Here is a 25,917-nt window from a genome sequence, read left to right on the forward strand (position 1 = left end):
TGAGACATACCCCAAAACACTCAAACAATGGTGGAGTGAGGCCCATATCCTGCCCAGTGAGCTCTGTAAGTTAATGAGTTCTAGGACATGCTCCTTTGTATGCACTAAAAACAAAAATATACGAAAAACGTGGCATTATACTAAAACCTGAGATGATTTACCATTTTTAGCATATGTTACTGATCTTGGTGGCTTCAGCCTGCAGGGGCTTGAAATGGGGCTTCAAGTCCCCACTGGAGACTGAGGCCGAGTGGTGGCAAGGAGGGTGCTGAATCCTAGCCACTAAACCGATGGTCAGTGACAAGACCCTGGCTCTTCGGCTTTGCAGAAAAAGAATTTTCACAAAGATGAAAAGCAGGGAAACAAATACAGTATTTATTCAGTTCAGTTCAGTTCAGTTGCTCAGTCACATCCCACTCTTTGTGACACCATGGACTGCAGCACGCTAGGCCTCCCTGTCCATCACCAACTCCCGGAGCCTACCCAAATTTATGTCCATTGAGTCAGTGATGCCATCCCACCATCTCATCCTCTGTCATTCCCTTCTCCCGCCTTCAATCTTTCCCAGCATCAGGGTCTTTTCCAATGAGTCAGTTCTTCTCATCAGGTGGCCAAAGTATTGAAACCAGCTTCAGCATCAGTCCTTCCAAAGAACACTTAGGACTGATCTCCTTTAGGATGGACTGGTTGGATCTCCTTGCAGTCCAAGGGACTCTCAAGAGTCTTCTCCAACACTATAGTTCAAAAGCATCAATTTGTCAGCCCTCAGCTTTCTTTATAGTCCAATTCTCATACCGATACTCGACTACTGGAAAAACCAGAGTCTTGACTAGATGGACCTTTGTTGGCAAAGTAATGTCTCTGTTTTTCAATATGCTATCTAGGTTGGTCATAACTTTCCTTCCAGGCAGTAAGCATCTTTTAATTTCATGGCTGAAATCACCATCTTCAGTGATTTTGGAGCCCCCCAAATAAAGGCTGCCAATGTTTCCACCATTTCCCCATCTATTTCCCATGAAGTGATGGGACCAGATGCCATGATCTTCGTTTTCTGAATGTTGAGCTTTAAGCCAACTTTTTCACTCTCCTCTTTCACTTTCATCAAGGGGCTTTTTAGTTCTTCTTCACTTTCTGCCATAGGGGTGGTGTCATCTGCATATCTGAGGTTATTGATATTTCTCCTGGCAATCTTGATTCCAGCTTGTGCTTCATCCAGCCCAGCATTCCTCATGATGTACTCAGCATAGAAGTTAAATAAGTAAGGTGACAATGTACAGCCTTGATGTACTCGTTTTCCTGTTTGGAACCAGTCTGTTGTTCCATGTCCAGTTCTAACTGTTGCTTCCTGACCTGCATACAGATTTTTCAAGAGGCAGGTCAGGTGGTCTGGTATTCCCATCTCTTTCAGAATTTTCCACAGTTTCTTGTGATCCCCACAGTCAAAGGCTTTGGCATAGTTAATAAAGCAGAAATAGATGTTTTTCTGGAACTCTCCTGCTTTTCTGATGAGCTAGTGGATGTTGGCAATTTGATCTCTGGGTTCCTCTGCCTTTTCTAAATCCAGCTTGAACATCTGGAAGTTCACAGTTCATGTATTGTTGAAGCCTGGGTTGGAGAATTTTGAGCATTACTTTACTAGCATGTGAGATGAGTGCAATTGTGCAGTAGTTTGAGCATTCTTTGGCATGGCCTTTCTTTAGGATTGGAATGAAAATTGACCTTTTCCAGTCCTGTGGCCACTGCTGCACTTTCCAAATTTGCTGGCATATTGAGTGCAGCACTTTCACAGCATCATCTTTTAAGATTTGAAAGAGCTCAACTGGAATTCCATCACCTCCACTAGCTTTGTTCATAGTGATGCTTCCTAAAGTTCACTTGACTTCACATTCCAGGATGTCTGGCTCTAGGTGAGTGATCACACCATCGTGATTATCTGGGTCATGAAGCTCTTTTTTTGTACAGTTCTTCTGTGTATTCTTGCCACCTCTTCTTAGTATCTTCTGCTTCTGTTAGGTCCATACCACTTCTGTTCTTTATCGAGCCCATCTTTGCATGAAATATTCCCTTGGTATCTCTAATTTTCTTAAACAGAGTATTTATTAGGAGGAAAAAAAGAGTACAGTACTCAGAGACAGACTCAGAGAGTAGTGCCCTCGTGGTAGTTTGAATCACCTTCATGGGGCATTTCTTCCAGGTTTCCTTCGATGAATCACCTTGCTTGTCTGATTCTAAGTCTGGTTTATCTGAGGATCCTTTGATGTGTGCGTGCTCATCTCTTAGCCAAACCTATGGGTAGGTTGATATTACTTACTATGAGATGACACCCTTTCCCTTTTTGACCTCCAAGGAAACCTTCTGCTCATGTATGTGTCGGGAAGGTCTCCTTGACTTCAAGAATGAGGAATATGCGGTCTTTTCTCTTATCTGTGCAAGGCCCAGCCTCCTCCATCATGCTTCTTTTATGGAGTTTCTGCTATTATGCATTTTCTGTCCACAAGGGAGAAACTCCTCAGCCTTGGGCCATCTATCTTCTGCCTCATAGCCACCTTTTGCTCATTTCCCCTGGCTTGACCATATAGGGAGAAGAAAACTCCCCCACCAGGCGTGGAGGAGGAACTGCTGATGTTAACTCAAGAAGAAGGTGGTCTTCTCCTCCTCCCTACTTTTGCTTTGATTATAAAACTGTAGCCCACTAAGTTCTTGGGGAGCTCGCAGGCCTCACAAGTTTCCTGTTCTAATAAACCGCTTCTTATCTATCCCTTTGCCTCTCGCTGAATTCTTCCTGCACTGAGACATAAAGAAACCGAGCTCCTTGGAGCCCCCCAAAACCAACCTACATTGTTTCTTCACTCTGTCTCTATCATTGGAAAACACTTTTTTTAATGACATATTTGTGATTTTTTAAGTTTACTTTTTGTTGTCGTTGTTGACAGGCACACACAGTTTTATTTATTTATTTACTTCATTCATGTATTTGGTTTTGCCTGTACTGGGTTTTCGTTGCTGCAAGTGGGTTTTCGCTAGTTGCAGTGCACGGGCCTCTCATTGCGGCGGTTTCTCTCGTTGCAGAGCACAGGCTCCAGGCATGCAGCTTCAGGAGGTGCAGCTTGCTGGCTCTGGGGCATGCGGGCCTCAGTAGCTGCAGCACAGGGACCCTAGAGAACGTGCTCAGTAGCTGTGCTGCACGGACTCAGTTGCCCCACAGCATGGGGACTCTTCCTGGACTAGGGATCAAACCTATGTCCCACGTACTGGCAAGTGGAATCCTATCCACTGCACCACAAGGGAAGCCCTGGAAAACTTTTAATGAAAGCTTCATGCTCTAAAAGTCACCCACAGCTAGCCAGTGTCATCTGTCTCCTCAGAGAGCAATCTTGACAACTTCGATCCTAACGGATTTATTATCAAGTGTTGACTCATTAGAAAAGACTCTGATGCTGGGAGGGATTGGGGGCAGGAGGAGAAGGGGACGACAGAGGATGAGATGGCTGGATGGCATCACTGACTCAATGGACGTGAGTCTGAGTGAACTCCGGGAGTTGGTGATGGACAGGGAGGCCTGGCGTGCTGCGATTCATGGGGACGCAGAGAGTCGGACACGACTCAGTGACTGAAATGAACTGAACTGAACTGAACTGTGGACCAAAGGAAGGGAAAATTGCCTAATTGCTGTAAACTTGTCATTAGTGAAAACACACACACAAAACCCTAACAAATTAATTCTATATTCTATTTGTCAGTTCTGTTTTATGAGTTTTAAAACTGTGTCAGTATTTTGGTTTAAAATGTTCTGGACTTTGGTTATAAATCAGTAAGACATATTGGTCTAAATTTCATGATATTGGATTACATAGGATAACAACAGAAGAGTCATCCAAGTTTATTGTCTGTTTATTTCTCGGTGATTTATGATAGCTTAATACAATCTTCTTTAGATCTTGAACATTTTAAGTATTAATAACTTCAAAAATCAAGAATTATTAATTGAGCAAGATAATGATAGCATTAATTCGAACTTGAAGATGGGAATGCATGGACAAAGTCTTAACACATGAGCATAAGTCAAAGACACCAGAAACAAAAAAACTATATGATTGTGACAGCATTAGATTTTGATATTACTGTTGCTCAGCAAGTTAGAATTGTTCATTTTGATTCATTAATCATCCCAGAAATGTTGGATTAAAGATGGCAAGAACTGCTTCAAAAAACTCCAGAAGTAGTGTCTTTGCAGCCTGTGTCTTCATTAAAATTTTCCATATAGTTAAAGATAGTGAACCTGGAAAGGATATAAAATAATTACAAGTAAATTAAAATGTATACTCATTTGCTAAAATGTTTATTTTAAATAAAATTCTATGCTTTTGGATATAAGTATATGTGTACATTACATGATAGTTATACACATAAATCTTTAAATTTGAAATTAATTGACCAGATTTTCACATAAAAAATCAATAAGAAATATAAGCAATTAACCAGAAAACTGGGAAAAGAACACATATTCAAGAAATTGTAAATTCATATAAGAGTGAAGTAGCACTTTCTACATTACACACACATTTTAGAAATTGCTATATGATAGTAGGTTGGAGAAAAAAGGAAACTTAACTCACTTATAACAAAAATGTAAACTTCTGAAAAATTTTTGAACACTATTTGGCAATATATGACCTACCAACTTGAATACATTTCCTTTATACATATTTTTTGGTAAAATAACAAATCATGGCAAGAAATGCATACATAAAGTGCCACTGTTATAGTATTTCCTGTTATATAGCTTATAACAGAAAACAATGCCCACAGTTATGATGTATTCGTTAACACTACGTATAATTTAAACTGAGTGGATTAGATAGATCTGTCCTGATACTGCAAAACCTCCATGTATATTTTCCAGTAAAAAGTGTGTGCAGAGCAGTGAGTATAATTTCATTTGTACTAGCAGCATGGATTTTATTTATTCAATTATTTGCACTGTTTTAACTATATTTCAAATTCTATAAATTTATACCAAGGACTGATTTTTTGAAATTGGGTGATGAACCAAGCATTCAGTTGAGTCTATCTTCCCCTTTCCCCTTGTCTTTCACCTCCCTTCTCCCCTTAGCTATCTGTAGTCTCCTCAGACAACCACTTTGCCTTCTTGCATTTCTTTTTTTTTAGGATGGTTTTGGTGACTGCCTCCTCTACAGTGTTACAAGCCTCAGTCCATAGCTCTTCAGGCACTCTGTCTACCAGATCTAATCCCTTGAATCTATTTGTCACCTCCACTGTATAATCATAAGGGATATGATTTAGGTCATATCACCTGAATGGCCACCTGAATGGCCTAGTGGTTTTCCCTATTTTCTTCAACACTGAATTTTGCAATAAGGAGCTCATGATCTGAGCCACAGTCAGCTCCAGGTCTTATTTTTGCTGACTGTACAGTTTCTCCATCTTTGACTGCAAAGAACATAATCAATCCGATTTTGGTATTGATCATCTGGTGATGTCCATGAGTAAAGTCATCTCTTGGTTTTATGGGAAAAGGTGTTTGCTATGATCAGCATTTTCTCTTGACAAAACTCTGTTAACCTTTGTTCTGCTTCATTTTGTACTCTAAGGCCAAACTTGCCTGTTACTCCAGTATTACAGATACTCCACTTATCTCTTGACTTTGTACTTTTGCATTTCCAGTCTCCAGTGATGAAAAGGACATCCTTTTTTGTTTGTTTGTTTGTTTTAGTCCTAGAAGGTAGGTCTTCATAAAATCAGTAAACTTCAGCTTCTTGGGAATCAGTGATTGGGGCATAGATTTGGATTACTCTGATGGTGAATGATTTGCTTAGGAAATGAACTGAGAGCATTGTGTCATTTTTGAGGTTGGACCCAAGTACTGCATTTCCAGTTCTATGGTTGACCATGAGGGCTACTCCATTTCTTCTAAAGGATTCTTACCCACAGTAGTATATATAATGGTTATCTGAATTAAATTTACTCATTCACATCCAATTTAGTTCACTGATTCCTATGATATCAATGTTCAATCTTGCCGTCTCCTGTTGACCACATACAATTTACCTTAATTCATGGACCTAACATTCCAGGTTCCTATGCAATATTGTTCTTTACAGTATCGGACATTACTTTCACCACCAGACACATCCACAACTGAACGTCATTTCTGCTTTGGCCCAATCACTTCATACTCCCTGGAGCTATTAGTAATTGCCTTCCGCTCTTCCGCGGTAGCATATTGGACATCTTCCTACCTGGGGGACTCATCTTCCAGTGTCATATGTTTTTGCTTTTTCATGCTGTTCATAGGGCTCTCGTGGCAAGAATATTTGAGTGGGTTGCCATTTCCTCCTCCAGTGGACCATGTTTTATCAGAACTCTTCACTATGACCCATCTGTCTTGGGTAGCCCTGCCTGACATGGCTCATAGCTTCACTGAGTTATGGAAGCCCCTTCACCATGGCAAGGCTGTGATCCAGGAAGGGGAAAATAGGTGTAGTCAGGGATTAAAAGCTGATGCCATTGCAGAGAGACAGGTGGTTGAGAATTTTACATAATTAAAAAAATGTTTAAAACTACATGACAATTCTTAGAATTGATTACATTCTTCATCAGTGAAATGTTAATGAGCTAATTGGAAGTCTGAAAAGTCTGCTGTTACTTGTTTATGCAGTGAATTTAACTCAGATTCCTTGTGAAGAGCATCATAAAGTAGCTCTGGAGACTAAAAGTTACTTAAATGATATTTTGAGAGGATTTTTGTGAATGGAAATATTTTCCTCTACTTAATTAATTGCTCATTTTTGAATATCACTATTTGCATTTTACTAATGCTTTGCTTTTAACATACCTGTTTTCCCTATTCTCTGCTCATTTGGAAATCCCAAGGCCTTTGGTGCTGTTACTGAATTTTACTGTCAGTGGGAATGTGAAGCACTGACAACAGTGGATAGATAGTAGTAAGTACCTTGTTACATGATATCTAAACAATTATGATATCAAGGTTTGTTTTTTTAATCATTAGTTTTCCATATTTAATCTCCAATTTTTTTTTTCTGGTGAAAGCCACTCAAAACCACATATTAAATTCAAAGCTAAATTTTGGTAAAATCAAATCTTGTCAAAATATTGCTGTATAGGCCTTCCCAGCTTTCAGGGACCTTCAGTTCTTGATTCAGTTCTTTACCCTTTAATCTCAGCAAGGAAGAGCCAGTTTATATGATCCAGGCCTAGAATACAATTACGCTATGTGATAATTTGACAGAGATGGCTGGGCACATCCTAAAACATATGCATCTCCTTTCATGGAGTAGATTGCCACACAAAACTGTTCTTCGGCAGCAATTTCATTCCTTCCCGCTGCTTGCATCCAAATATGGGATAATGTGACTAGGTCTTACCAGTAGAGTATGAGATGAAGTGAAGGAAGTGTCAAGACTTTCTCCAATACAGTAGCTTTCTGTTGGTGAGTTGTGAATCATGTAGAGGTTGAGGGTTGGAAGAGCTAGAGATGAAAGCATCTTCAGTCAGCATTGTATGAAGGAAAGCTGCCACTGACTGAGAACATTGCCCTGGAACCATTATTGGAGGATGCAAGAAGAGACTTCAGTTGCAGAAGCCCCTAAAAGGTTTGGGTTTGTTATTCTACCTAATGCAAATAAGATTTCAGAAACATATAGTTTAACGTTTACTTTGCTTTTATATCTTTTAAATCTTTCAGATTCATTTTGTTGTTGTTTTAAAAATACTAATATTGGGGGACTTCTGTGACAGTCCAGTGGTTAAGACTTTGCCTTCCAATGAACAGAGTGTGGGTTTGATCCCCAGTCGGGGAGGTAGGATCCCACATGCTTCATGGCCAAAACATAAAATAGAAGCAATATTGTAACACATTCAATAAAGACTTTAAAAATGGTCTGCTCGAAAAAAAAAAAAGCTTTAATTTTTTTTTAGTTTTTAAAAGTACTAATATCTTAATTACGTTTTAAGTTTGGTACACTGCATAAGTGCATGTCTGGAAAACGGGGATGATGTAGTAATTCAAACTTGCAATTACAGATTTCTTTTTTTCACTCTGCTAAGAAACTCTGCAACTGAGGGGCTAAAGCAGAATACTTCTGCTGTGACTAGTAAGGCTGCTGGGAGGGAACTCACGTAAGTCAGTTTGCTGGTTTTGTCATGGTAAGTTTTTCTTTTTTTCTAAATTTAAGAGTGACATTAAGCCTTTAAAAAAATACTGTTTAACAACAACAGAAAGAGTATATCTGGGCTTGTAGATGAAAGAAGTGCACGGGATAGTCTGGTAGCTTCATGGGTCAGGAAGGACCTGTATGGTCAGGGCCCGTAAGATGATGCTCTCTTTCTGTCTGGGCATTGCTTGCCCTGCTCCACACTGCTTTACCCTGTTTACATGCATGATTGCTGCCCCTTCCTAAGCTGAGAGTTTAAACAGTAACTACACGCATGATCAGCCCAACCCTCAGTTAATGACTGCTGTAGTCCTCGGGCCAGAATGGTTCTGGTTTCTTTAAGAGCATGTGTTATGACAACACATATCTCTGATCATCCTTATTTCTTCCTTGCTCTATTCAATGCAATATTGATTAAAGGTATTGTTTATCAGCCTTTACCTGTCACGCTATCCACTTCATGAAGAAGATTTAGACCAAGCAGGACTATGTTCTGAAGGCCAGTAAAGTCACTGATGAAGGGAGCTCTGTCCCCATCCACAAGCACTCTTGGTGGCAGGGCCTTCTGGAACTCAGATACCGTACTAAAGATTGTGGGAAAGCTGGCTGCAGCTAGATAGTCCAAAACCACGCACCAATCTTTCCCAAAACCTGCTTCTGGTTTAGAATAATATTCTAGCCTAAAAGACAAGCAGAAACATGGTACAGTTATCATTTGTTACTCAGAACGGCACCCTCGTCATTTTCTTAAAAAGATCACCTTCTGTTAACAAACTAAGAATGTAATTTTTAGTTTTAGAATGTGATGGCTTGAGTGCCTGCCTTAGATGATATAGGTAACTAATTCCCAAAGATTAAATATAATATTTAATAAGAAGACAGATATTAGGAAATAAAAAGGTATAGATAAGACCAAAAATTATTGGCCATAGTAAGTAGAGGTAACTTGGGATCCATGCTTACCTGTCTTCAAAAATTTTGTAACCGTCTTTCAAGCTTGAGACATGTGCCTCCCACAAGTACTTCAGTAAGTCCTCGAAGCTACTAGAAGGTGACTGCAAATGCTAAAGTAGAGGGGAGAAATGTATTCATGTTTGCTCAACTAGAAGTTTGTCCGCATTTCCAAAATTGGAAATAGCAATAGTCTAAATAGCACTAAATAGACTAAATAGCAATAGTCTACATCACAGGTGAATTTGGTTTCTATGGATTAATTTTCATAAGCCATGAGTGACAGACAATCTGTAAAAACTATAATAATGATTAGGAGCAGATTAGGAGCAGATTAAGAGTAATATTGTATGCATCTATAAGAGATGAACTGCATTCCCCCCCCCCAAGTCAGTATCATTTTTAATTTTTTATTGAACGATAATTACCTTACAGGATTTTGTTGTTTTCTATCAAACCCCAAGAGAACTTTATTTTTTATCAGCTGTTTTTCTGCTGCCATAGTTGAAATTACCACAAAAGTTTAAGAAAAGGTGGAAATTACAAGAATATATAACTTAATAAAATCTTTAAAAATGAACTAATAGTCTATAGAACTAGTAAAGATCTCTTTTTGCATTGATTTTGGTCCATGACTATGCTTAACCAATGTATTTTCATTTGGTCATTGAAAACGTGGTTTTGATTGTCACATAATAGTTTAGTTGTACCTATTTGTGACCACTTATCAAATCATTTGAAAGAAGTTAACTAACTATTCTAAAACCAACCCCATAATCATATTTCTCCCAAGTGTTATTGCTCACTTGATCTGAAGGTTCAATTTACCAGAATAATCTTTTCATTCAGTATGTGCGCTCGCATTTATGTATGGCTTGTTCAGAGTGAGATGAGTGGATAGACTTGCTGTTAACGCTATATTGCTGTTAATGCTCTATTGGTTCAAAGGATGTAAACGACATGTAATGCCTTGATGTCATGGAATGAAAATGAAAGAAAGTGAAAATGGTAGTCGCTCAGTCGTGTTCAACTCTTTACAACACCATGGACTGTAGCCTGCCAGGCTCCTCTGTCCATGGGATTCTCCAGGCAAGAATACTGGAGTGGGTAGCCATTCTCTTCTCCAGGGGATCTTCCTGACCCAGGGACAGAACCCATGTCTCTTGCATCACAGGCAGATTCTTTACTGTGAGCCACAAGGGAAGCCCATAAAGTAATGATATTAATATAACTTGCATAAAAACTTATATTTTTATACCATCTAATACACACAAAAACCTAAACAAAACATGACGCATATATGTGGAATCTAGAAAAATGGCACTGATGAACCTATTTTAAAGGCAGGAATAGAGGTGCAGGTGTAGAGAATGGGCTTGTAGACACAGCAGAGGATGGAGAGAGGGGGACAAATCGAGAGAACAACATTGGCATTGTTCACTATCGGGGGTAAAAATGCATAGTTAGTGGGAAACTGCTGTACCGCGCATAGGAGCTCAGCTCAGTGTGTTCCCTATCGAGTGTGAACATGCGTAGTCAGTGGGAAACTGCTGTACCGCGCAAGGAGCTCAGCTCAGTGCTCTGTAATGATCTGGAAGAGTGGAATCGGGGAGGGGAGGCTCCAGAGGAAGAGAATGTGTGCATAGCATGTGCATGTGTGTGAATGCTCACTTGTGTCCTTCTCTTTGTGACGCCATGGACTGTAGCCCGCCAGGCTCTGATAGAGGCTCCTTTGTCCATTGAATTCCCCAGGCAGTAATACTGGAGTGGGTTGCCATTTCCTCCTCCAGGGGATCTTCCCAGCCCAGGGACTGAATCCATGTCTCCTGTGTCTCCTGCATTGCAGTTAGATTCTTTACTCTCTGAGCCACCAGAGAAGCCTGTGTATGTATATATGAATGTGTGTATATATATGTGTGTATGTGTGTGTGTGTGTGTGTGCACATATGGCTGATTCACAGTGTTGTGCAGCATAAACTAACAGAACATTGTAAAGTAATTATATTCCAATAAAAAAAGAAATTCTCTTACCACCTCCTGAGAGATTAAATAATAAAACTTGAAAAAGGCACCTTGTAAAGGGCATTCCACTTCCTCATCGTCAAAGGAAAGGAGGACTGACAGCTAGAAACACTAAGACAAAACTTTGTCTGGTCCTTGGGTGGTGGCAAAAGCAGCACTTGATCTGATGATATCCCCATTATGCCAGAATCAACCGCAGCAAGGAAGGGCAGTGCACACAGAAAGTAATTCATATCTGTCAAAGAAGACACCTATCATTACCACAAGCACCGACAAATATGATAGAGGATATTTTTAAGTAATCTGTAAGCCTTTAAGCAAAAAGTCACAGATCCAGAAACATGAAAAAAAAAGTCACCGCAGAATATTGAAAATCTCCCTAAGGATCATATGCATAACTCTATCACGTTTCTGTTAATAACCCTACAATTAGAAATGAAGATGGGCTAAAATAGTTGAGCGCTGCTGCTGCTGCTGCCTCTCAGTGGTGTCTGACTCTGTGACCTTTTGGGCTGTAGCTGGCCAGGCTCCTCTGTCTGTGGGATTTCCCAGGCAAGAATCCATTTCCTTCTCCAGAGGATCTTCCCAACCCAGGGATCAAACCCATGCCTCCTGTTGTCTCTTGCACTGAGCCATCAGGGAAGCAAATAGTTGTCTACAACATTTTAACACACAAAAAGTAATTTTAATGAATTTGGTATCATTCATTTTTTCAAAGCATTATGTAAAAATGGAAGAAAGATATCTACTTGTGTGTAGAATGATACACTTCTGAGGTTTTACCATGAAATGTGACTTTTTTCTACATTATCTTCATATGCTTATAGTGTGGATATTTTGTATTTTATGTTTAATGTACAACCATGACATTGTGAAGGGCTTGTCTCACATTAAGTCTTTGAAGCAAAAATGTTGGCTAAGTGTTGGCAACAAATCTTTGGATAACTAAATTAACACAATTAAGATTTTTAAATTGCTCTCTAAATAGAACCTATACCAACAAATTTAGACATACCGATATAGTTGACTGTAAAACTTGTTGTACTGATTACCACTGGTGATGCAGAACACTTTTCATCATAGACGTGCATTTTGAATGCAGTCCTCCGCCCCAGGGTAGCAGGCTGATGTTCCAAACTATTGGAGTCTATGTGAGAAAAAAGAAGCCTAAATTCTAGATGTGTGGCCATGACAATTTCTGAGTCTTTGGAAAGATTCAATTAGGATCATACAAGAAAAACAAGTAAAGATGTATACGATGCATGTCACTCTGCTGATGCTGCTGCTAAGTTGCTTCAGTCGTGTCCGACTCTGTGCGACCCCGTAGACGGCGGCCCACCAGGCTCCTCCGTCCCTGGGATTCTCCAAGGCAAGAACGCTGGAGTGGGTTGCCATTTCCTTCTCCAGCATGTCACTCTAAGAAAGTGAAATTAACTGTGACTTTGTTTCTAATTAGTGGGAAATATCGCAAAGAAATTCTGTGTAAATTAATTTCACCACTAACACACAAGGTAAAACTAAGGAATTAGAAAATACCCTCTGATTATTTGACTATTAGATATCTGACAGAAGCCTTACATTACTAACTGATAGAATGATTTGTGATGCATTAATCTCTGATATTTTTACAAGTTTTCTAGTTAAATATATTTGAGCAAAATGAAGAAAGAAAAAGGTATTATTTTCGTGTTCTCTCCTTTTTTATCCTTCCTGGTCCTGGAGACTTCTCTGATTGGCGGGACCTCCCATCTATCACCAGAGCTGGTCATTCAAAACCCATTGTCCTTTGCAGTCCCTTGTTTCAGTCCCTGGGTAAAATATGTCCTAAGGAATCGTTATTGAAATTGTGGCCATTAAATCCTAGAATGTGACATAAAGGCCATGAGATACATGATGAAGTGGATTCATTTTTATGGAGCAATAGTGCTGTTTTTGTTTTGTGTCCGTCCCTAAGATTTTAACTTGAATTTTTTCTTTGGGGGAAGGTTATTAACCTATTTTGCTATTAAATGAACATACCAGCCCACCAACTGTCTACAGAGATGCACAAACGATCTCCAGATTCATAGCCACAGTCTGTCGTTCGGGTGGGATCAACCAATCTGCCTAGAAGAGAGAGGATACACAGGTTATTTACTATGCACATTTTGAAACTTGTTATAATCATCCCTTGCCTAATTCATTTTGTTTGCAAGCAAGCACAAACATTTATCTTCTCATGGCTTGTGTTTCTCTTCCTATCACTCTTTACCTTCACTTCCCATCTCAGGACCAATTTCTTTTCCTTCATCTAACATCACAACAACACTCCACTTCAGAATTATCTGTTTTGAATATTATTTGCTTTTGTATTTATTCTTTTTCCTAACCTGATTGTTATTGAACAATGATCATTAAAGAACTTGCTAATGCTATTCACCTGCATGAATATGAGAAGTGTGAACTTTCCTGATTGCTCTTCAGACTGCAAGGCACACACACACACACACACACACACACACACACACACTGCACCCAATCACATACACTTGTGACATGCTGTTGTTCTTTACCTTACTTTTCCATACTATTGAGATAAGAGTCGAATTTGTGCTGGTGGACCTAAATTGATATTTTTGAAAATTAGGTAGCTGTTTTCAATGTGCAGCCACTCCTGAGAACCACTGTTTTTGTTCATACTTTTATTCCCTAGTAGATTTCATTTCTTTTTTCCCCAGTGAAATTCGTTCACATTTCAAATTTCAATTCAGATCCTTTTTTTTTCTGATTACTCCATCTGACTCCACCGTGTCCCTTTGTTTTGCACTTAAACTTTTAACCAAGAGTTGTTATTTATTGCTCATTGTTTCCTTTCTGATATCTTTTCTGTTTTAATTGTGTTGTAAGCTCTTGGATGGCAAGGAAACTGTCTGAAACACTCCCACCCCACAGCTGCTTTTAGAAAATGCTGGAGACATATAAGCCCATTATTAGGTAAGTTTAGTCAGTCTTGATCATAATATGTAAGTGTAATGAAAGAATAAGAGAAACATTAATCTACCAGCCCATTCAGCCTTCATCTACTACTGGCCCCCAGGCCCCTGAGACTGGCATGCCTCCCATAGTGCTAATGATTTCTCCTAGATCTCCATCTTTTTGACTCTGGGAAAAGCCTGATAAAGAACTGGTTTGAGTCTCAAGACATCACCTGACAAAGGTGGGTGAACAGCCAACTTCAGTAGCTCCACCATGTGACTCCTCCTTAGATCTCAGATAAACTATAATCTTCTCCCTATATATATATATTTTTCATCAGAACAGAACAAATTTCCTTATCGGTAGTGTTATAGTATGGAGTGAAAGAGACACCACTCTCTTTCATAAGACTTTCTGTCAGCCAAACATCTTATAATTCAGGAATCTTTGGCCCAAACAAATCTGCCTACTAAACACTAGAATGTACTTTATTTTTGAAAAGAATCGGTCTTTTGCAGAGAAACATCCTCATGAACAAGGTCCCTTTCTTGCCTCTCTCCATCTACATGTATAGGTAATCATAGTTAGAACTTCAAGAAATTCGAAGTAATTGACATCATCTGTTTTAATGCATATCTTCTTGACTGTTTTGTTCATCATAGGGCTTAGAATAGAATCTGGCATCTAGTAGGAGTTCAAGTAGAATGCCCATATGTTGGAAATGAAGTCTTTTTGTGTTTGGCAACTACGCTCCATGTCCCACTGCAGTTTCAAATCAAAGCAGGCAACCCAGAAAGATTTATGGAGGAGAAAAAGTAGAAAACTAATGGTTATGAGGGGAAAAGAGGAAAAAGAAAGAAATTGATTTTCAAAAATTGGTTTATACAGAGTTCCATTTCCTGATTACCACATGGTTAGATTGGAAAAAATCATACGAGTAAAAACAAATCATTCTTACCTGTTATATACTGCCAGCTATGCTGCAAAGGTAATCCCCATAAAAAATTTTGTTCATTATCTGGTGCAAATCTTTCAAAATAACTGGCTGTCTTGTTCAGGAGGATTTTATACATGCCCATTCTCTTAAGGTATACCCAGGGATCAATAATGTACTTTCCATTCTCCATACTGTAGTCACTGAACTGACCAGGACTCTCATTCCACAGTGGGAGATACTGATCTGAGAGATTGAAAACTTCTGCTGAAGAAACAAAAATGCAACCAGTGAGCACACAGGCCAAAGGAGCAAGAAGAGACAGCATGCTGGAGCTGGGGTCTGAGATTATGGCAGGGCTTTTGTTGGAAAGTGCAGAAAGACGTCATGGTATTTCCTCATATCAGAGCGTATCACCTTTGTTCATTTCCTTGAGATGGTAGGAAAGTCTTACCAAGGAAAACAGGCTGCTTCCTCAGATATACAGAACAAACTAATGGACACTAGAAGAGAGAGGGGAGAAGAGCGGGGGACATTAAACTTGCATGAAATAAATAATCAGCAATATTACATAGCACATTTTTTACATACACATGCAAATATGGGCTTCCCCTGTGGCTCAATGGTAAAGAATCCGCCTGCAGTGCGAGAGCCCCAGGAGATGTGGGTTCAATCCCTGGGTTGGGTTAGCCCTCCTGCCTTGCATTCTTGCCCTTTTCCCTTGTTTACACAGTTTCTAATCTTACCTTCTCCCAGTGTCCTAAGAACAGCAGTTTGTTGCCATGCTATTCCCATATGCAGAGATTAGGGCTTCTCATAAAGGAACAAGAAATGCTGCTTCTTAAAGGGACAGAAGGGGCCAGAAGGAGTTTTGGCCCCCTCCTCCAGGAGCACTCCTGCCCACACCCTGCTTGCGTCATAGAAGAAATTCTCTCAGATCTACTGAGATACTGTCTCCTGGGTTCAGAGTGCTCAACATTCCCACCAAAGAAAATAACTCTCTACTTGCAGGTTGTGACCATATTTTTCAGTCGATAGCCCTCTTGCCTTGCATTCTTGCCCTTTCCTCATGTTTACACACTTTCCAATCTTACCTTGCTTCTATCACCAGTCAACCCACAACTGGGTATTGTTTTTGCTTTGGCTCCATCCCTTCATTCTTTCTGGAGTTATTTCTCCACTGATCTCCAGTAGCATATTGGGCACCTAATGACCTGGGGAGTTCCTCTTTCAGTATCCTATCATTTTGCCTTTTCATACTGTTCATGGGGTTCTCAAGGCAAGAACACTGAAGTGGTTTGCCATTCCCTTCTCCAGGGGACAATATTCTGTCAGACTTCTCCACCATGACCCGCCCATCTTGGGTGGCCCCACAGGCATGGCTTACTTTCATTGAGTTAGATAAGGCTGTGGTCCTAGTGTGATTAGATTGACTAGTTTTCTGTGATTATGGTTTCAGTGTGTCTGCCCTCTGATGCCCTCTTGCAACACCTACCATCTTACTTAGGTTTCTCTTACCTTGGACGTGGGGTATCTCTTCACGGCTGCTCCAGCAAAGCACAGCTACTGCTCCTTACCTTGGACGAGGGGTATCTCCTCACTGCCACCCCTCCTGACCTTGAATGTAGAGTAGCTCCTCTAGGCCCTCCTGTGCCCATGCAGCCTAGGAACCTAGAATGTCAGGTCCATGAATCAAGGCAAATTGGAAGTGGTCAAACAAGAGATGGCAAGAGTGAACGTCGACATTCTAGGAATCAGCGAACTAAAATGGACTGGAATGGGTGAATTTAACTCAGGTGACCATTATATCTACTACTGTGGGCAGGAATCCCTTAGAAGAAATGGAGTAGCCATGGTCAACAAAAGAGTCTGAAATGCAGTACTTGGATGCAATCTCAAAAATGACAGAATGATCTCTGTTCGTCTCCAAGGCAAACCACTCAATATCACAGTAAAATTCTATGCCCCAACCAGTAACGCTGAAGAAGCTGAAGTTGAACAGTTCTATGAAGACCTCCAAGACCTTTTAGAACTAACACACAAAAAGGATGTCCTTTTCATTATAGGGGACTGGAATGCAAAAGTAGGAAGTCAAGAAACACCTGGAGTAACAGGCAAATTTGGCCTTGGAGTACAGAATGAAGCAGGGCAAAGACTAATAGAGTTTTGCCAAAAGAATGCACTGGTCATAGCAAACACCCTCTTCCAACAACACAAGAGAAGACTCTACACATGGACGTCACCAGATGGTCAACACTGAAATCAGACTGATTATATTCTTTGCAGCCAAAGATGGAGAAGCTCTATACAGTCAGCAAAAACAAGACCGGGAGCTGACTGTGGCTCAGATCATGAACTCCTTATTGCCAAATTCAGACTCAAATTGAAGAAAGTAGGGAAAACCACTAGACCATTCAGGTATGACCTAAATCAAATCCCTTATGATTATACAGTGGAAGTGAGAAATAGATTTAAGGGCCTAGATCTGATAGATAGGGTGCCTGATGAACTATGGACTGAGGTTCATGACATTGTACAGGAGACAGGGATCAAGACCATCCCCATGGGAAAGAAATGCAAAAAAGCAAAATGGCTGACTAGAGAGGATTTACAAATAGCTGTGAAAAGAAGAGAAGCGAAGAGCAAAGAAGAAAACAAAAGATATAAGCATCTGAATGCAGAGTTTCAAAGAATAGCAAGAAGAGATAAGAAAGCCTTCCTCAGCGATCAACGCAAAGAAATAGAGGAAAACAACAGAGTGGGAAAGACTAGAGATCTCTTCAAGAAAATTAGAGATACCAAGGGAACATTTCATGCAAAGATGGGCTCGATAAAGGACAGAAATGGTCTGGACCTAACAGAAGCAGAAGATATTAAGAAGAGGTGGCAAGAATACACGGAAGAACTGAACAAAACAGATCTTCATGACCCAGATAGTCACGATGATATGATCACTAATCTAGAGCCAGACATTTTGGAATGTGAAGTCAAGTGGGCCCTAGAAAACATCACTACGAACAAAGCTATTGGAAGCGATGGAATTCCAGTGGAGCTCTTTCAAATCCTGAAAGATGATGCTGTGAAAGTGCTGCACTCAATATGCCAGCCAATTTGGAAAACTCAGCAGTGGCCACAGGACTGGAAAAGGTCAGTTTTCATTCCAATCCCAAAGAAAGGCAATGGAAAAAAATGCTCAAACTACCGCACAATGCACTCATCTCACACACTAGTAAAGTAATGCTCAAAATTCTCCAAGGCAGGCTTCAGCAATACATGAACTGTGAACTTCCAAATGTTCAAGCTGGTTTTCAAAAAGGCAGAGGAACCAGAGATCAAATTGCCAACATCCACTGGATCATCGAAAAAGCAAGAGAGTTCCAGAAAAACATCGATTTCTGCTTTATTGATTATGCCAAAGCCTTTGACTGTGTGGATCAGAATAAACTGTGGAAAATTCTGAAAGAGATGGGAATACCAGACCACCTGACCTGTCTCTTGAGAAACCTATATGCAGGTCGGGAAACAACAGTTAGAACTGGACATGGAACAACAGACTGGTTCCAAATAGGAAAAGGAGTGCGTCAAGGCTGTATACTGTCACCCTGCTTTTCATAAAGGAACAGGAGGAAAGGGACCAGAAGGAGTTTTGGCTCCCTCCTCTAGTAACACGACTGCCTACAACCTGCTTGCGTCATGGAAGAAATTTTCTCAAGACTCTTTGTGGTCTTCTCTGTAAGAAACAATATTAAACAATATTATTTCTTGCTGTCGTGCATGGCAGGTGAATGGGAAGAGGAACCTGAAAGGGGCTCCCAGGTATTTGACTTGGCCTGAGATACATGTGGGTACAGTCATCCAGTCATGGAGGAAAGGTTTAACTCTTTGAGACTCATCCTTGGAATGGCAGCCTCCTCCCCCTTTCCTCTTGAGCTTAAGTCTTTCTCCAGCTTCACTGTCTTTTGCCTTGAGATAACTACAATAACTCAGAATTCAATGCAACTCATCTTTGCATAAAGGTGGATTCATACTTTTATTGTCATTATACTATATATTGTCACACTGCTTACGATGTATGAGTACATCATACAAAATGCCAGGCTGGATGAAACATAAGCTGGAATCAAGGTTGCCAGAAGACATATCAATAACCTCAGATATGCAGAGGACACCACCCTTATGGCAGAAAGTGAAGAAGAACTAAAGAGTCTCTTGATGAAAGTGAAAGAGGAGAGTGAAAAAGTTCGCTTAAACTTCAACGTTCAGAAAACTAAGATCATGACATCCGGTCCTGTCAGGCGAGTGTATATGCCTTGGTTCTATCTCGTCACAACAAAGGTTTGGAGTGATGGACATTAAAGCCCTCGGCGTGTCACAGCTCTGAACTGAACTGACTGAACAAGCTGGAGTAACAGGTCTGTTTTTACCTGAGGCAAGGATAGAATTGTTGTAGTCAGGCATTCCGGGTGCAGATGGTGGAGTGCAGTTTATTACACGGGCGGCCCAAGGCAGAGTCTCCTCTTAGCCAAGGATCCTGATCAGTTTTTGTCAAAAGCTTATATACCCTAAGTGTAGGTACCCAAACCCACCTCCCCAAATTACCTGAAACTAGTCTGAACAAAGGAAAAGAAAGATACAATCTAAGTTAAGCCATGATTCGTATGCCTTAAGCCTAGGTAGTTAACAGTGGACAATTATCAATAGGCCTGTGGTCATACCCCAATAAGCATAATAGAATTTACGATTTTATTCGGTTACACAGACACTTAGGATATTCTTTTAGGTGATGGAGAGTCTTGGTACGAGCCCTGGGGCTCTTCCTTCTGGGGGGTCTGGTTTTCCAGTTGGTATGTCATTTCCATAGATACTGGGCATATAGCTCAAAGTCCACAGTCCAGCCCAAGATGGAGCGCTGCTTTTAAGATGAAGCCTGTTCTGTCTGCTTCCTCCTTCAGAATATTTCCACCTATCATGAAATCTAGTTGCCTGAAGAGAAGAAAATATCATGTTCAGGTGAGCTGTTTTCTCAGGATTTCTTTTCTTTTCCCCTTGTGCAGCGAACACATAGACACTAAAATCTTCTGAAAGGAAAGAGAGGTGTCTATTTTAATATTTAACCACCAGGGGGCTACAAATTATAAGGACTACAGAAGAGAAAAATAAAACATTCTTGGGCTAGGATTTAGTTTTCTAGCAATCTTGAATTGACAGGTAGGATATCTGCCTCATTTCCCCTCCCAGGAGCCAGTGGATCATGATAGTAAGATATGAATAGTAAGATATAAATATAAATACTTGAGATGAATGAGTTTTAAATTTTAGAACAGGAAGAAACATGGAAAAGTCATATAATCCAAAACACTGATTTTATTGGCTTAAGAAACTGAGGTCCAGTCCAGAGACATTGATTTGCCCCAAATCACATGTTGCATCAAAAATAGAAATAGGCCTTTCTGCAGGGGAGGAATGGAGACGCAGATGTGCGTCAAGTCTTCATATCAAGATTTTAATGACCTCATCAAGTAACTGGAGGGTCATAAATATTAGCCTGATTCCAGTGTTATAGAGCATGGTATGGTGAATTCTCTAAAGATATCCTGTGGTGAATTCCCTAAAGATATTCTAAAATTTCTTCTTACACATCTAACGCTCCAGGAACAAATTTATTGATTACCTGCACCATGAAATATCATTTCTGTAATAGAAGTTTAAGTCTATATTTAAAAAATTATCAACCGATGCTGAATTAATCTTAAAATAGTCAAGAGGTCAGTGTTTTTGTATAAGCTTTCCCTTTCCTAGAAATTGTACTGTAGTATGTAGAAATAATGAATGCTAGAATCATCCTGTTGTAAGTTTCACGTTTATAAAAGAAAGCAGCATGACTGATTGTATCAAAATAGTTGGTGGCACCAGAGTGGTCACAAAGAGGGGAACACGATGTGTCTGTTGAACAAGACGATATTCAATAGGTTATAAAGCGCCATCTCGTGGTCGTCTGGAGAGTTTAGCATTCAGGATCACGCTGTCCAACCAGCTCTGTCCCCTGCGTGAGGCTCCCTCTTCCCTCTTCTCGAAGCAAACTGTAGAGCAGCGCCTCTTCCGTCCTGTCCTTTCGGGATAAAAGGCCCCTAGGACTTGTATATACCTTTTACTTAATTCATAGTAGCAACAATTTGTTTCCCAGAAACAAGACTGTCTCCTGCAAACCTTGAAGTCTGGCTCATTTTATATTGCATTTGAGAATAAATGGCTATTTTCCACAAGAGGATTTATTCCAGGTTTTCTTTTTTTTTTTCAATTCAAAGTTATTGTCAACATCAGCACTAAGAAACTGGTCTAGTAAATATTAGTTGAAATGACCCTTTAGATGTGCACTGTTTTATGACTGGGCCCATAAAATACACACATTTCTGAATGTAAATCTATGTTTCTGGCTTATGATACCTTATTAAAAATAGACAGAACTTCCTCAGTTATTAATATCACAGTGAAATGTGAATAAAATTAAATTCTCTAGATGACCACTAGATGGTGCTATATAACCTACTGAATATCTTCTTGTGACCACCCCACCCCCACCCCACCCCGCCCCCCGCCCCCCATGGACTGCAGCACTCCAGGCCTCCCTGTCCCTCACCATCTCCCAGAGTTTGCCCAAGTTCATTTCCACTGAATTGGTGATGCCATCCAATCATCTTATCCTCCGTTGCCCTCTTCTGCCTTCAATCTTGCCCAGCTTCAGGGTCTTTTCCAATGAGTGGGCTCTTCGCATCAGGTGGCCAAAGTATTGTAGCTTCAGCTTCAGCATCCGTCTTTCCAATGAATACTCAGGGATGATGTCCTTTAGGATTGACTGGCTTGATCTCCTTGCTGTCCAAGAGACTCTCAAGAGTCTTCTCCAGCACCACAGTTCGAATACCATCTACCATCTTGTTTTTACTGCCCTCTGTTTCAGGCTTGTTCCAGATGGCTTTTTAATGATTGCAGGTCCAATTTGAATTAATATTTATTAATGATGTGTATAGATAGTGATCAAATAGTATTGCTATTAGTTGAATGATCTGGGACCAGTCAGCTAGCCTCCTTGTGCCTCAGTTTCCTCATCTATGAGATGAGCAGAAGGCTCCTTGCTCATGTAGGACCCCACGACATGGCCTCTTGGCCTTGGCAGAATACACCAAGGGTGAGCCTATGACCTAAAAGCAGTGACTCCAAATCCTTCTCTGTGCTTTTTTCAAAATAGAATTGGGAAAGCCAGCCAGGGCTTCCCTGAAGTGGGAGGATCACGATGTGGGATGCAAGTACCGGAGAAGAAGGGCGGGAGCTGGCCTGAAGTAGGAAAAACTGCCATTGATAAAGCAGAGACACAGAGATAAGAGGCCGAGAGAGTCCTGCAGGGCCCACGTCCCAAGGGTCGATGAGTCCAGTTGTTTTCTCACATTTGGCAACAGGATGTCCCTCCAATAAATACTCTTTTCTCGCCCCAGCTAGTTTGACTTGGGTTATCATCACTTTAACCAAAAGAATTCTTACTAATCCAGGGACTCACTCATTCTGTTCATTCAAATTAATATGGCCAACCAATTTAAGTCTCTACCCCATAATCCCTTCAAGTCTACCTCCCTTCGTATTTAATAATACCAAAAGAGGAAACAGCACAAAGACAGCAAAAGACAAAATAAGGGAAACAGTTTCAAGCTTGTGACTCATTAGAAGTAAGCTGAACCTTGAAAGGAAGTGCCTCCTCAGAAATGCTAAGCACTTTATAAATGGTTGTTACTTCTTACAACCATCACTTCAGTTCTAAAAATCTGGATGGCTCAGCCTTCCTAAACATTCCCCTGCTGGGCAGTTCATTATTTTTTGGATGGTAAGTAAGTGGCATAACTTTATTCTGGTCCTGATTCTACTCTTTAAAACTAATGGGATAAGCATATATTTCCCAGTACTTATATTCTCAGAAACTCAGGACTAAAGGAATCAGCAGAAGATAGTGCAGAATCTCAAGGCAATAAACCAGCGTAGACCTTGACCTCTCTTTCTCTCTTGCTCTCCCTTTTTCTCCTGCTTTCTCTGTCTCAGTAGAAACGTAGAATCTTGAGTTCTGTTATGCTATGTGCTGCCTATGAAAGCAGAATCCTAAGAGTCTGGGGGATAGGGACATGGAGAATCTGGCGACCCCTCTATTGTTCCATGGCTCTTTTAGACCCAGCAGGAACACACTCTAAATTAACCTGGAGAAGTAGAGAATCTCTCCTCTCCTGATTAGTATGCAGGTCAAATACAGCTGTCTGATGTGTGGAGGAGCAGTATAAAACATAAAAAATAAAAACATGCTTTATAGTCTTTTATGACTATAAAAAAGTTCATTTTCATTCATCCTCTACATCATTGCAATGAAGAGCATTATGGGAACAGAATGATTTTTTTAAAAAAATCTCAATAAATCATTACTCTTCCCCCATAATAGCAGTGTCATCTCTTCCAAACCTTCCCACCTTCTTTCTTGTTGAAAGTGGCCCAACAGTTTCCAGCTCTCGAAGATCACAGTATTATTTAGAATATCTGTGAAATGTCACTTCTCTCCACCCACGGTTGTTAATTCAGCCAATTCACATTTGTCCCTTTGGAATTTATTACTTTTCCTCCATTTCTGTAACTGTTTTTCCCGATGCAAAGAGCCAACTCATCTGAAAAGTCCCTGATGCTGGGAAAGATTGAAGGCAGAAGGAGAAGAGGGCATCAGAGGATGAGATGGTTGGATGGCATCACTGATGCAATGGACATGAACTTGAGCCAACGTCGAGAGATGATAGGGGACAGGGAGGCCTGGCGTGCTGCAGTCCATGGGGCCGCAGAGAGCTGGACATGACTGGGTGACTGAGCAAAAACTTACCTGTTTTCCTCAACCGGATTCCAATGATCTCAGATTGCATTAGACCAATCTGTGTTTTACTCTCTTTGTCTTCCTTGGATTTATCCTTTCTGACCATGGGCACCCTCTCTCTACTCTCTTCTGCAAGGATCCTTAGTGTGTCTCTGCTGCTTTTTCGATCAAAGCAAAACTGTTTTGACATCTGAAATCTTCACGAATACTTATTTACTTACACGTTTGTTTTTTTTTTTAATCTATTCAAAAAGTAAAAACATTTTTGAGTGCTTACAAAGATCTTTTGTCCTGGGTCCTAGAGCTAGAGAAGTGAAAAAAACGAAAGCTCTCCCGTCTTGGAGATTCGAGAGTGGGGAAGCAGACAGGAAAAATTCACTTGATGTGGAGTGTGTTAAGTGGAGATAAGTGCTATGAAGGTTCAAAAAAGTATGGTAAGGAGGGTGGAAATTGTTGACTGGGCACAAGCTTGTATAAAGAAATCAGAATACTGTGACAGTCAAAGTAGGTGACGTTTGAAAAACAACGAGGAGGTGTGGAGGTGCTTGAGGCAAATGGCAGTCTTAGGGTAGAGAGTTCTTAGCAGAAGGGAAACAGTGTTTCAAAAATCCCTAGTCCTGAGTGTGCAGGAAGCATTCGAGGAAAAAGCCAGACCAGGGTGTAAGGGTACAGCAAGGTGGAGACAGTAAGGGAGCCTCCTTGAACCATACGTGAAGCAGGGGCTGTGCCCTGGGAGAGCTGGCAAGCTGCTTTACGGGTTGAGCAGAAGAGCAGTGTGTTCTGGCTTGGAACTCTCACTCTAGTCTCCATGCGGACATTGCTACATAGGAGAGGAAGAGCAGGCGCAGGGCGATCCTCTCAGGGAAGTGGTCGTTTTCCTTTGGACTGTGTGTTAGTCACTCAGTCGTGTCTGACTCTCGTCAATGCCATGGGCTGTAGCCCACCAGGCTCCTCCGTCCGTGGGATTCTCCTCGCAAGAATACTGGAGTGGGTTGCCATTCCCTTCTCCAGGGGCTCTTCCTGACCCAGGGATGGAACCCCGGTCTCCTGCATTGCAGGTGGATTCTTTACCATCTGAGCCACCAGGAAAGCCCTTGGACTGTGGTAGTAGCAGTGAAAGTAGTGAGAAATGAATCTATTTGGAAATTATTTTGTATTCACGGCTGATAAGACTACCTGAATGCTTAAGCAGGCGTGCAGGGAGAAAAAAAGGAGTGAAGAATCTTGAATTAACTAACCAGAAAGTTGGAGTTATTATTAACTGGTCTTGAGAGTGCCTTGGACTGCAAGGAGATCCAACCAGTCCATTCTGAAGGAGATCAGCCCTGGGATTTCTTTGGAAGGAACGATGCTAAAGCTGAAACTCCAGTACTTTGGCCACCTCAGGCGAAGAGTTGACTCATTGGAAAAGACTCTGATGCTGGGAGGGATTGGGGGCAGGAGGAGAAGGGGGTGACAGAGGATGAGATGCCTGGATGGCATCACGGACTCTATGGCCGTGAGTCTGAGTGACCTCCGGGAGTTGGTGATGGACAGGGAGGCCTGGCGTGCTGCGATTCATGGGGTCGCAAAGAGTCGGACACGACTGAGCGACTAAACTGAACTGAACTGAACTGGAAAACTACTGAAGATACCCAACTACTCGTTAACAGAAAGATTCTACATCTTTCATTTCAAACTCTTCATGACCCCATGGACTGTAGTCTGCCAGGCTCCTCTGTCTAATGGATTTTCCAGGCAAGAATACTGGAGTGGATTGCCATTCCCTTCTCCAGGGGATCTCTCACCCAGGGATCCAACACAGGTCTCCTGTTTCTCCTTCATTGCCGGCGGTTCTTTACCCACTGAACCACTGAGGAAGCCTTTCCTTGCCTTAGGCTGTAGATTTCATTTCCTTTGCTTAAATCCCCCTTCTCTTTTGCAATATCCCCATTCAATTGAGAATATTTATGAAGTACTTATAATTTGCAAAA

General features: G+C 40.9%; 1 protein-coding gene across 1 annotated transcript; it reads right to left on the reverse strand.

The window, feature by feature from the left end:
* Positions 1–3,020: 3,020 nt before the first annotated feature.
* On the reverse strand, positions 3,021–24,050 carry C9H6orf58 (chromosome 9 C6orf58 homolog). Its single transcript, XM_052646089.1, has 7 exons — positions 23,954–24,050; positions 15,082–15,324; positions 13,188–13,274; positions 11,219–11,403; positions 9,159–9,259; positions 8,637–8,875; positions 3,021–3,139 (listed from the first exon to the last, which is right to left on the reverse strand). Exons 1-7 carry the CDS (start codon positions 24,048–24,050, stop codon positions 3,021–3,023), a joined length of 1,071 nt encoding a protein of 356 aa, XP_052502049.1.
* Between the last annotated feature and the right edge of the window lie 1,867 nt (positions 24,051–25,917).

Source organism: Budorcas taxicolor, chromosome 9 (assembly GCF_023091745.1).
Source record: "Budorcas taxicolor isolate Tak-1 chromosome 9, Takin1.1, whole genome shotgun sequence".
Classification (NCBI taxonomy): domain Eukaryota; kingdom Metazoa; phylum Chordata; class Mammalia; order Artiodactyla; family Bovidae; genus Budorcas; species Budorcas taxicolor.

What these genes read in the sequence shown, in the direction of transcription:
- C9H6orf58 (XM_052646089.1), bottom strand. Translation starts at nt 24,050, where the DNA reads ATGGTCAGAAAGGATAAATCCAAGGAAGACAAAGAGAGTAAAACACAG. An exon ending in TAGCTGGCAGTATATAACAG is followed by an intron (nt 13,275 to 15,081) that starts GTAAGAATGATT and finishes TCTCTCTTCTAG; the next exon opens with GCAGATTGGTTGATCCCACC. An exon ending in TACAAAATTTTTGAAGACAG is followed by an intron (nt 8,876 to 9,158) that starts GTAAGCATGGAT and finishes CTTGTCTTTTAG; the next exon opens with GCTAGAATATTATTCTAAAC.